This window comes from Cebus imitator, unplaced genomic scaffold (genome assembly GCF_001604975.1).
Source record: "Cebus imitator isolate Cc_AM_T3 unplaced genomic scaffold, Cebus_imitator-1.0 Scaffold76, whole genome shotgun sequence".
Classification (NCBI taxonomy): domain Eukaryota; kingdom Metazoa; phylum Chordata; class Mammalia; order Primates; family Cebidae; genus Cebus; species Cebus imitator.
Window position 1 is genome coordinate 7,960,893 of NW_016107391.1, and position 12,711 is coordinate 7,973,603.

Below are 12,711 nucleotides of genomic sequence, written 5' to 3' on the forward strand. Positions count from 1 at the left end.
TTTTTTTTTTTTTGAGACAGGGTCTTGCTGTTTCCCAGGATAGAGTACAGTGGTGCCATCTCAGCTCACTGTAACCTCTGCCTCCTGGGCTCAAGCAATCCTCTTACCTCAACCTTCCAAGTAGCTGGGACTATAGGTGCCCACTACCACAACTGGCTCATTTTTGTGTTTTTAGTAGAGACAGGGTTTTGCCATGTTGCTCAGGCTGGTCTCAAACTCCTGAGCTCAAGTGATATGCTCACTTTGGCCTCCCAAAGTGCTGAGATTACAGGCAAGAGTCACTGCGCCTGGCACCCCCCTGAGATTTTCTTTTCTTTTTTTAAATTTTTATTTCTTGTCCCCTTGAGGATTTCTGATGAGACCTTGAGGGAACAGGAGATCATCCCAGTGACCAGAGAATCAACTGGAGGGCAGAGGTGTTTTACTTATGGCTCTGACCTGCTCTGGCTCCCACCAGCCATTGCAGGACTGGCTTCTAGAGCCTTCGGTGCAGAGGAGAGAGCTCTAGGGATGGGACAGAGCCAAGGTCTTAGCTTTGGTCTCTTCTCATCACTCATGCGTTAAATATAAGCTCTGATGTCATCAAGGCAACAGAGATAAAATGCCTTTCTCAAGCTAAGCAGACAGGATCTGGTATCCAATTTGGACAAGATAGTGGAAAACAGACTCAGGGGGAAAAAATCTCTTGGCCTCAGCACAAGCACACGGGAGTTGAATCTGACACCTTAACGTTGTACAATAAACAAATGTAGGCATGGTTTCCTATGTTTTCTTCAAAACTTCTAGAATAGAAGTGATTAGAGGGAAGGATTTTAACAATGAGTTCTTCTCTTCTCAGCTGAAAAATTCTGGATTATCCTCCAAGATGTGACTCAAGCATCAACTTCTATGGAAATACTTGCCCAGCTTCCCCAAGCAACAAGGCCATCCCTCTTGTGTGTATGTTTAATAAATGATTTGCTTGCCTATTGGACTGTGTGTCTCGCCTGAGCACAAGCTCAGTGGACTGTGTAGTATGCAACGTCCCCTCCTTTCCCAGCGCCCCTCTCTAACACCTCTCACTCACATGCATTCCTATGCCTGCCATGGGGTAATTGCTAATTAAATGTTGATTGCTGAAATAGAGAGCTAGAGAGGTTCAGGAATGGTCTTCTTAGAATTCCCAGAGCTGGGATTCAAACCCCTTTGTGAATCTCTGATGCTTGAGAGAATCTGATGAAAGCTAAGAGCCTTTCCCCAGGAAAAAAAAAAAGCACATGCAAAAGAAAATTCCCAACTGCACAGCACTAAATACCCATACTAACATCTACACAATTATGTACATGTAAAACTGGGGAAATCTGAATAAGATAGGGGAATTGAATCAATATCAATTTCCAAGTTGTGATTATGTTACTATAATACTGCAAGAGGTTACCACTGAGAAACTGGGATCTCTCTGTATTATTTCTTATAAATGCATGTGAATCTAAAATTATCTCAATAAGGCTGGGTGTGGTGGCTCACACCTGTAATCCCAGCACTTTGGGAGGCTGAGGCGGGTGGATCACCTGAGGTCAGAAGTTTGAGACCAGCCTGGCCAACATAGTGAAATCCCATCTCTACAAAAAATACAAAAACTAGCTGGATGTGGTGGCACACTCCTGTAATCCCAGCTACTTGGGAGGCTGAGGCACAAGAATCGCTTGAACCCGGGAGGCAGAGGTTGTAATGAGCCGAGATTGTGCCACTGCATTCCAGCCTGGGTGACAGAGCAAGACTCAGACTCAACAAACAAACAAACAAAAATGGAAGAATATATGGAAAACAGAAGAGTATTTGACTTGTAGTAAGTGCTTAATAAATGCTGGTTCTTATTATTGTTACTCCTTGATAGAGGCTCATTTCCTCTTGCCTGTTCTTGCAAAGACGGAGACATCTGATTAGCAATCCTACCTCTAAGAACAAACCATCAACTTGTAGACACTAAATCACCCATCAGTTTCTCTCCTCTCTATGTACTATCTGTTCCTTCTTTTGTTTGGGGACCCAACTCCATTACCATATCCCAGAATCACGATTTAAATATGAGCATAGAAGTACCTGCTACTGGAGGGGTCTTCCTGCTTGGTGTTCCCTCTATTGGTCAGAGAACAAACGCTCCTATGAGGGGAGAGTTTCTTTTTCTTCCATTAGACAGGAGAGCAGTATGGACCTATGTTTCTATCTTTGCAAATGAATTTCATAGCACCGTTTAGATACTTCTGTGCTTGCAAATTCATCTGCTTTGGTGAATCTAATTTTTAAATTTTGTCAGGAGTCAAGGTAGAACACTGGTAAACTGCTTAATCTGGAAAATAAAGAACAAAATATAAACAGATTTCCTCTCTGGCTCCCTCCAAAGCATCTCTGTCCTCCACAGTGTTTCTGTAAGTCTCTAGGGAACATGTCATATGGGCTCACCAACAAGTCTTCCTCCATTTACACCCTTCTGCCCTCACAGATATCAGGTCTCTGTGCCGTTCCACCAGTTTCTGAGAGTCTCCTGCTAATCTACTAAGCACTCTTGATCAATAGGGGCCTAGAGTCACCAGAGAAGATTTTTCAGAGTCTTTTCTGAAAAGTGGGGCCTGAATTGACCTTAAATGACAGGTAAGGTTCATATAGATACCAGGGGGCAACCCAGGGATCCAAGGCAGGGTGAGCAAAGGGGGAAAGAACTAATGGAATTGGATGAGTACAGAATTGGTTTGGGGAGTGGGCCAGCTAAACTAAGGAGAGCTTATAGTGAGAGAGAAGGCAGGAGAAAAGGCCATGTGAGAAGGCCATAGGAGAGCTCAGACTGCTTTCCATAAGAAAGTGAGGGCCCATGAGTAACATTGCAGGGAATAGTGTAATACTTAGCAGAACTATTGGCTACATGTTCTTAGGCCTGTGATTCTCCCAAGAGATGCCTTGTCACGTTTATTCACATATCCTGGACAACATTTTCCTTTTTTTTTTTTTTCCAGATGGAGTCTTGCTCTGTTGCCCAGGCTGGAGTGCACTGGCACGATTTCGGCTCACTGCAACCTCCGCCTCCCAGGTTCAAGCAATTCTTGTGCCTCAGCCTCCTGAATAGCTGGGATTACAGGTGTGTACCACCACACCTACCTAATTGTTGTATTTTTAGTGGAGACAGTGTTTCACTATGTTGATCAGGCTGATCTTGAACTCCTAACCTCGTGATCTGCCTGTCTTGGCCTCCCAAAGTACTGGGATTACAGGTGTGAGCCACAGCGCCCAGATTTTTTTTTTTTTTTTTTCCAGTTGGAGTCTCACTCTGTAGCCCAGGCTGGAGTGCAATGGCACTGTCTTGACTCACTGCAACCTCTCCCTCCTGGGTTCATACAATTCTTCTGCCTTAGCCTCCTGAGTAACTGGGATTGCAGGCACTCGCCATGACACCTAGCTAATTTTTGTGTTTTTAGTAGAAATGGGATTTCACCATATTGGCCAGGTTGGTCTATTGGTCAGGCTGGTCTTGAACTCCTAACCTCCTGATCCACCCACCTAGGACTCCACAAAATGCTGGGTTTAGCAGCTCCAGCCACCGTGCCTGGCTCCCACCACCCACTTTTCTTTTGAGATGGAGTTTTGCACTGTCACTCAGCCTGGGGTGCAGTGGTGTGATTGCAGCTCACTGGAACATCTGCCTCCTGAGTTCAAGCAATTCTTCTGCCTCAACCTCCTGAGTAGCTGGGGTTACAGGTGCCTGCCACCAAGCCCAATTAATTTTTGTAGTTTTAGTGGAGATGAGATTTCACCATGTTGGCCAGGCTGGTCTCAAACTTCTGACCTCAGGTGATCTGTCCACCTTGGCCTCCCAAAGTGTTGGGAATCCAAGTGTGAGCCACCAGGACTGGGCATTTTCTTTCATAATTACAAAAGCATTATGTATTCACTACAGAAAAATCAAGTTAGTAAAAAGATGAAACTAAAAAACAATCCTACTTACTGGAAGTAACCATTATTACTGTGTGGCTTTCTAAAGTTTCTTATAAACATATATTTGTAATATGTGTTAATGGAATTGGGGTTATATCACGCATACTATTTTATCAGGTATTTTTAATAATATATTGTGAATAATATTCTATAGCAAACATAATTCTGTGATAGAATATTTCATAGCTACAGAGCTGGTGACAGTATAATTAAAGTTTACCCAGCCTTCTGGAGTGATGAACTTTGGCTTCCATTTCAGAGGTTTTTTGTTTTTTTTTTCCCCTGTAACAGAAAAATGGTCTCCTTTTGTAACCGAGAGTACTTCCAGACATCATGGGCATCACCAGGCGACATGGTCATTTCTCTCCTTTTTCTTTAGCCAGACTGTGGTAGCTGGGTGAAAGGGCTGTATATCTGTGGCAAAGTTTCTGGTCACAAAATTTTGGCTACATTTATACAATTCTAATTCCAGGTGAAAGGGGAATATAAACTTAATTTTTCTGAAAACTACAAAGAACAGAGACAGATACCAGTGAGTTGCAGACATCACTGTGTAAGCTGAGTGCAGAAATCTGGTAACTGGGCAGGCCTTGTTGGCCAGAGCATGACAGGTCTTCTATGGCCAAAGCCAGCAAGATTTTGACTGCTCAGACTTCATTTTGGGGCTTCTGAGGCATAAAAGGCCTTGGTACAAAGAGCATGTTATCCTTTTCAACTATGACACCCTTTTCAGATATAAGATTCTGAGCTGAAGGAGCGTGAGACTGATCGTGTTAATTCTTGGATTTATTCCTAAGTAACTTTCTCTCTATACAACAAGTCTGAATGGATGACAAAGCAAGAGAGGAGTTTTTGTTTTGTTTTGTTTTTAGAGACAGAGTTTCACTCTTCTTGCCCAGGCTGGAGTGCAATGGTATGATCTTGGCTCACCACAACCTCTGCCTCCCGGGTTCGCTGGGATTACAGGCATGCGCCACCATGCCCAGGTAATTTTGCATTTTTAGTGGAGATGGGGTTTCTCCATGTTGGTCAGGCTGGTCTCCAACTCCCAACCTCAGGTGATCTGCTCACCTCGGCCTCCCAAAGTGCTGGAATTACAGGTGTGAGCCACTGTGCCCAGCCGGAGTTGTTCTTTTTGTTCCAACTCTACTTCTCCTTGAATTTCCTCCCCCATCCCCACTTCACAATGGCTTTGTGTCTACATGATGTTTTTATTTAATTTATTTATTTTTTTGAGACAGAGTCTCACTTTGTCAGCCAGGCTGGAGTGCAGTGATGCAATCTTGGCTCACTGTAACCTCTGCCTCCCAGGTTCAAGCAAGCCTCCTGAGTAGCTGGGATTATAGGCACCTGCCAAGACACCCGGCTAATTTTTGTATTTTTAGTAGAGACAGGGTTTCACCATGTTGGCGAGGCTAATCTCAAACTCCTGACCTTCAGTGATCCACCCACCTTGGCCTCTCAAAGTGTTGGGATTTACAGGCCACTGTGCCCAGCCTACATGATATTTTGATACCCCTATGTTCTGTTTCCAAACACCACTATTTCACTGCAGACATGAGGGACTCCAACTGGTATTAGAGGGTATGTATTTAAAATCTGAGCCCACTTAGAAATTATAATAATAAAAATAACATCTAGCACTTATTGTACGTTAATTCATACTATTTTTGTGTTATTTATTTATTTATTTATTTTTGAGACAGAGTCTTGCTCTGTTGCCAGGCTGGAGTGCAGTGACGAGATCTTGGCTCACTGCAACCTCCACCTCCCAGGTTCAAGCAATTCTCTTGCCTCAGCCTCCTGAATAACTGGGATTACATGAACACACCACCACACCCGGCTAATTTTTTTGTATTTTTAGTAGAGACCGGGTTTCACTGTGTTGGCCAGGCTGGTCTTGAACTCCTTACCTCAGGTGATCCGCCTGCCTTGGCCTCCCAAAGTACTGGGATTACAGACAGGAGCCACTGCACCCCGCCTGGTTTTATTCATTTATAATTTCATTTAATTATCCAAAGAACCTTATTGTTTATTACAATTATTCTCACTTTATAGATGAGAAACCCAAGAGTCAGAAAAGTTAGGTAACTTGCCAAACTTCACACATCTAGACAGTTGCAGAACCAGAATTCAAACCTAGTTCCATCTGCATCCAGAGTCGTTTCCAACACTGCTCTATATTCTGTCTCAGTAAGTTTAGAAGTCAGGAAACTGGAAGGAACAACAAAAAAATAAACCTAACTTAATGCCGATAGAATTGCTGACAAGACACATCTCATTCCTACTCCAGGTTTAATGTCAATTTGTATAACTTGACTAAGAGTGCCTATTATAAAACTATTCGCTCAAGGTTATTCTCCTCCTACCCCGCCCCACCATCAGATGATTTTTATTTATAGCTATGTTTAAACATCGGGCAACACTCAGACTTGCTGTATACTGAATTTGCCATCTAAGCAAAGATTCTTTCTCAAAGCGTATTTGCTTTATTTACTCTCTGGTGTTTGCCAAGAAATTAAAAAGACAATTCTTTTTGGTTTGCTTTAAAATTTTTATTCCAAATATTCTTCAGCTCTAGAATTCACTCAGTGAGGTCAAACAAGTCAAGACCAGATAAGTTAAACTGAATTTTCATTTTCATGTCAATTAGATACTTTGAGTTCTACAAAATTCACGAACATTCTGGATTTCTTCTAAAGAAAAAGATATCCTGATTAGTTCTGTATTGTTTATCATCATACATGCTTTGCTTCACTGTCTGATGCTAAGAGCTTCCTAGGATTCGCCGGGCATGGTGGCTCACACCTGTAATCCCAACACTTTGTGAGGCTGGGGCGGGCAGATCATGAGGTCAGGAGTTTGAGACCAGCCTGGCCAACATAGTGAAGCCCCATCTCTACCAAAAATAAAGAAATTAGCCGAGCATGGTGGTGCACACCTGTAGTCCCAGCTACTTGGGAGGCTGAGGCAGGAGAATCGCTTGAACCCGGGAGGCGAAGGTTGTGGTGAGTGGAGATCATGCCACTGCACTCCAGCCTGGGCAAGAGTGAGACACCGCCTCAAAAAAAAAAAAAAAAAGAGCTTCCTAGAATACATTCCTTAAGAAGTTAAGTCATGGCATTTAATTATTTGACAGGATGTTTTAAGTACATATAATTATATGTTCCCTCTATTTTGTGATGGTGGTGAGCCAAGTAATCTGCATCAAGAGAAAATAAATAACACCTACACTAATGCTACCAACAAGGAGCTCACAGTACTTTGGAAAAACTCATTATAATTTTAGCATATAGTGGGTGTTCCATACTTCATCATTACCAAACTAACATCACCACCACCTTTCCAGGTAAGATAATCTAGCCAAAGAGAAATTATGTTGATTCTGTTCCATATGTCAGATCTTGGAACTGACAACTCAGCATGACTTGACTGAGACCTTGTACTTGGGAGTATGCAGTTTTAAATCCTGACTACCACCTTGGGCAAGTCCCTTCTCTTTCTTGAGTGCCTGTCTGCCTCTTGCCCTATCAGACAGGATCAATTCTCACATAGGTTCATGACAACGGTAAAGAATAAGATTAGACAGCACACTGGGTATGGCTTTATAATCATGGGCACCAAGTGATGATTTTTTCCTCATTCATTCTACTTGGTCTTAACTCATACCCTTCTATTGTTTGGGGATGTTAACTGCAAAACAGGGACAGAATTTGGGCTAAAGAGTCTTTTCCCAGTCTGGTCAATTAAGTATGTGAGAAGACTTTTGGAAGAGTAGATTTGAGGTAGTTTCTTTTGTGCACACTAATGGGAGGTATGAAGGGAAAGCAGAATTACAATTTCCAGCGCAGGAGGCCAAGCCAGTTGGCCTCGCCAAACAGGTTGTCTTGGATAAAGGAGGATTTTCAGTCTTGCTATTGGCTGCTGGGGCCTCCAGTGCCTTCTTCAGCCTGTTGGTAGGGATGATGCCCTCAGAGCTGCAGAGTGAGCACTCTCCTCCAGAGTATCGCTGGGCACTTGGGTGCGGAAGGGTTGGCTGATACTGAGGGTGGGGCGCCTGGAAGACAGGCGACCAGGTTCAGCTCTTGCCTTTCCCTTTATGGCTAAATGTTCTTTGGAAAGCTTCTATATCTGTCAAATTCTGGGGGCATCATGATCTCTCTCTGTCTATCCCAAACCATATTCAGCCAATACTGCTGAGAATACAAGCTCCAGGGCTGGGTGTCATCCGTCTGGATGACCCTCTGGATCTGGCACATAGTTGGCGCTCTATGGAGCCAGATGTGTATGTAAAAGCAGGGACAATGGAATGTGAAAACGTTTCGCAAACTCCAAAGCGATTCATAACCAGACAGAGGTCCAATCCCAGGATATGTAAGCTCTCTTTTAAGCGCGGATCACAGCTGCTTCTAACGCCGTCGGGACGCGGTCAGGACAGGTGCATCCATCTTCTATGGGATTCTCCTCTAGAAAGCAGGCCAGGGAGCGCAGGGGCTGAGGGTCTCATTCCCAGGGGGAATCAAACTTGGAGGAAAGCAACCATCGGCGAGGAGCGGGGCACGTGGAACCAAGCCGCGGTCTTAGGCTCAAAGAAAAGCCCAAACCTCGCCACCGCCGTCGCGCCCGACGAGACACCTAGGTAAGGGGACCGGTGTGTGCCGGGGAAGTCAAGTGCACTGCGCGGCACTCCCACGGTAGGTACACGCTCCTCCACCTACGAGTGACCTAATTACACCAGCCGCGCCCAGAGGTGGGGGTGGTTATTGCAACCAGGCGGCCACTCGCTGCCCGTTCCTGCCCCCAAAGATGCGGGAAACCCACACAATTCCAGCGCTGCTGCACCCCGGAGGAGCCATGGGGTCGCAATTCTCGTTTCCGTGACCGGCCGCCGGGCTCCAGAGGAGGAGCTGTGTTCAACACCAGAACGGCCTTCCCAGGGAAACCAGTTACAGCCAGCCAGTAGCCCCCGCTTCCAGCCGGTCTGCGCCTGCGCGTGGCCCAATCCGTCACCTCTCGGGGCGCAGTGCTAAGGGATTACGCCGGTTCGCCGCTGTGCGCATTGCGCATGCTCCAGCTCCATCCTTCCCTTCCCCCACCACCCGCCCTCCGGGAGCCACGCCCTAAAAGCGAAGGCGACTCAGTTACCAGCCGGCTACGTCGCGCCTGCGCTTTGACCCAAAGTTTGCGCCCCAACTCCGGTAGTGCGGCCGCTGGGGCTGGGCGCCGCAGTTGCGCAGCTCGCTCCCCGTCCTTTTTCCCGTCCGCTCCCCGCCGCCTCCTGACGCCGGCGTGACGTCACCACGCCAGGCGGCCGCCATTACAGAGAGCCGATCTCTGGTGCCTGAGCGAGCGGAGGAGGAGGCGCAGCGGCCTACGGCCGAGTATTGCGGTGAGAGCCAGCGGGCCAGCGCCAGCCTCAGCAGCCGCCAGAAGTACACGAGGAACCGGCGGCGGCGTGTGCGTGTGGCCCGTGTGCGGGCGGCGGCGCGGGAGCAGCGCGGAGCGGCAGCCGGCCGGGGCGGGTGGCATCATGGACGAGAAGGTGTTCACCAAGGAGCTGGACCAGTGGATCGAGCAGCTGAACGAGTGCAAGCAGCTGTCCGAGTCCCAGGTCAAGAGCCTCTGCGAGAAGGTGAGTTGTACTCCGGCTCCAGGCAGCTGCCTTGGGGCCGACCCCGCCGAAGAAAAGGCGGCCGTGAGGAGGGTGCAACATGGCGGAGGCCGCCGGCCCGGGCCCCCCGAGTCGCCGAGACCGGCGCCCAGCCCGGCCGGCGGCGGCTCCCTAGAGACCCGGCGCCCCCTGCCTCCCGCGCAGGGATTGGTTGTCGCCGCCAACGCCGCCTAAAATGGCGCCGTTCACCCGGGTCTTGGGCTTTTGAGCCTCCCTGCCTCGGCGCCAGATTAGGTGGCTGGGGGAGCGGAGACCCTGTGGGTCAGCATCAGGGACGGTTTTGAGGGTGAGCGGGCTTGGATTCTGCGGCCTGGGAATGGGACCTAGACTTCTACGGTGGACTGAGTTAGAGGCTTTCCACTTGTACCCAGGCCTAGTTAGGTCCAAAGCTGCCCAGGGGATCTCCGAAGGCAGTCTTGTTAGGCCATATCCCAGAACATATGTAAAGGTCACACAGCTTTAGTACCCCTGGGTGGTTTGTATTAAACTCACCAAGCGTTCTTCTCCAGAAACCAAGGTGAGGGTGTCTTTAAGAATTTTAAAATTATTCCCTTAACCTAATTTCTACGAAGGTCATGGTAGTTAGAGGAGTGTAACTTATTTTTCATAGTTGGAAGAAATGGGGAATTTGGTGAGTCATAATACATAGGGAGCTTTTGGATTGGAAATCAAGTGTCAGTTGAATTTATGATTTATATGCTGACTCAAAGCCTTCTCTAAGCTTAACACACTTGGCATTTTGCCATTTATTTAAAAAGTCAACATAAAGAAAAAGTCAACATAAAGTGGAAGAGCGGTAAATTTTGTATCTTCTTTGTTGCAAAAGTTACTTGATAGAATTTTGTGGCTCCACGTAGTAGTAGTAATAACTGTCGACTAAGATTGTATTCCAGATATTGTGCTTAGTGTTTAAGTAATGTCTCACATACATTGAAAATAGAATGTTGTAGTCCACTTAATAACACTAAATTTTATATTTTTTAATAGCTAATTCTGTTTTGTTTTCCCCTGGGGTTGGGGAAACCGGTAGCCAATTTAGCTATTAGCTGTATGTCGTATTTTTAAATTCTTGTAACTCAGTTTTCTAAAGTAGACAAAAATGCTGATCTCTGCTGTGAACACTAACTTCTCTTTTCAAAAATAACTTTGCAATATGTCACGTTAGTACAGAATAGTGGAGTATCATACTAGCATTTTGTATTAGTGAAAAGAATTAATGGAGAACTATTATCCTGATTTGTTTGTGGTGTGATGTGAAAATTAGGTTCATGAGTTTGGTGTATATGTTTCCATGTTTTAGAAGCCATGTTGTGAACAATTGGAATGTAAGTACATCGGATTTAGATTTATTTCTCCCAAGCATGAACAAAACTACTACTAGTTGATGAAGTAGCACATCATCTTGGAGATAGATTTTAATGGTAGCAAGGTATTGAATCTCCTGTTTCTTTACCAACCTCACATCAAATGAGGTTGGTATTTATTTTAAAGGTTTAAAATTGGCCTGAGATTATACAATCAATTCCATTTTAAATTAGTAGTGTGTTTAATATTGAACACCTATTGAATCTCCAAGATTGCATTCTCTTTTGAGCGGAATGAAAATAAATGAAGAGTAAGTAAGTGCTTATTGTCGAGGAGCTATGAATCTAGTTGGAAGGAAAAGCATGGTATGAAAATGTGTGGGAGTTAGAGCATGGAAGTAGAGGGTTTGTGTTGGAAACTGGAAGATAATAATACTGGATGCTAAAGTGGGGTGGGTGAAGCTAATGCATCCATTATTACTTTCCACATCTTTGGAAAACTAAGATATAGTGAAGTAAATCTCCATTTCTTGCTCAGCTTATGCAAATTTTAGTTCTGAGTGCCTAAAAGTTGGAAATAATATTTGAGAGTAGGTGTTAGATAAAAGTTTCTGTGGAATGGATCCTTTTTGTTGGATATCATACAGCCTTTATACTGTTTATAACTTGTAATTATTTCAACTTTCAGGAGTTAATCTAAACTTAACTAATTTGAAGACAGGTTTTCGGGTATGTGGAATCCGTGAAGTGTTATTTTTTGTTCAAGTCTTTCTAGTAAAACAAAAGCTGTCTTTCACTGTTAATATTTGTGTGCCAGTGGCATCTCTGGATGAAAGGTACATACATGCTTTTTGGTGTGATTGCCTTCTAAAGAGTAATTTTGAAAATATTGAGGGCTAATTTTTTTCATTAGTATATAATAGTAATATTTTGGGGGGAAAAATAGTTGTTTGAGAATAGTTGGCAATTTCTTCAGTTACAAGAAGGAATGATAATGTAAAAGCCTTCTACCCACCTAAAGATGCCTGATTTAAATGAAATACTTTAATAGTAAAGGTAGATGTATACTATAAGAAGTAGAAGTCATTGTTACTAAAAAAAATCCTGAGGCCATTATTTTGTTATCCCATCAACAATTAGTGTTACATGTTCAAACCCAGAGAATCTAAGTATACATTTATAGACAAAGGCGAACATGGTTATAATATTCACTAGCTAAAAGTAATCTTAAGATGTGATTAAGGTTTATATAAAAGCCAAGGCTGTTAGTGTATACAGTAGTAGACTTTGTCATCTTGAGGATCATAATTTGTTGATAGTTTAATCATTTGGTGTGCAGTTTTGTCTCAGGCTCACTTCTATAGTCAGCATTACATTTGTATAACTGGCCTGGTATGTTTCAATCTACAGATTGAAAGGAGTAAGTAGTATCAACTTGTTTTGGCATTGACTATAGTGAACAATCTTTTATTATGTGACTTCAGCTTTGGTTTAGCTTGGGTATGATTCTTGGCTTTGTGCTTAACAAACATGTGGAGAATGTTGTTTGATAGCCAGATTTTTTTTTTTTTTTCAAAGTTCTTTACCTAGGTATGCTGTTTTCCACTGCTCTGTAAGCACTATAAATAAAATGCTGTCGTTAGTCATTAAAATGCTAGTTTTAACATTCGTTACGTGAGTATGGAAAAAGCAAGCTGCTTGCTTCTAATTAGATAAGCTGAAAGGTACTTGACCAAGGTGACATTCTTTTTTTTTTTTTTTTTTTTTTTT

General features: G+C 44.2%; 2 protein-coding genes across 4 annotated transcripts in view; both read left to right on the forward strand.

Annotated features, from left to right (window-relative positions):
* The window catches only part of CDKL3 (cyclin dependent kinase like 3), a 112,338-nt gene extending 111,347 nt beyond the window's left edge, over window positions 1-991 (forward strand). For all 3 annotated transcript variants that reach the window (XM_037739914.1, XM_017532388.2, XM_037739913.1), the window contains exon 13: window positions 839-991. In XM_037739914.1, coding sequence (XP_037595842.1) covers window positions 839-871 — 33 coding nt within the window. In that variant the 3' untranslated portion in view covers window positions 872-991. The remainder of the gene's footprint in view (window positions 1-838) is intronic.
* An 8,108-nt stretch (window positions 992-9,099) lies between these two features.
* The window catches only part of PPP2CA (protein phosphatase 2 catalytic subunit alpha), a 33,623-nt gene continuing 30,011 nt past the window's right edge, over window positions 9,100-12,711 (forward strand). The window contains exon 1 of the mRNA XM_017532392.2: window positions 9,100-9,598. Within this exon, the coding sequence (XP_017387881.1) occupies window positions 9,497-9,598 (102 nt within the window). The 5' untranslated portion in view covers window positions 9,100-9,496. The remainder of the gene's footprint in view (window positions 9,599-12,711) is intronic.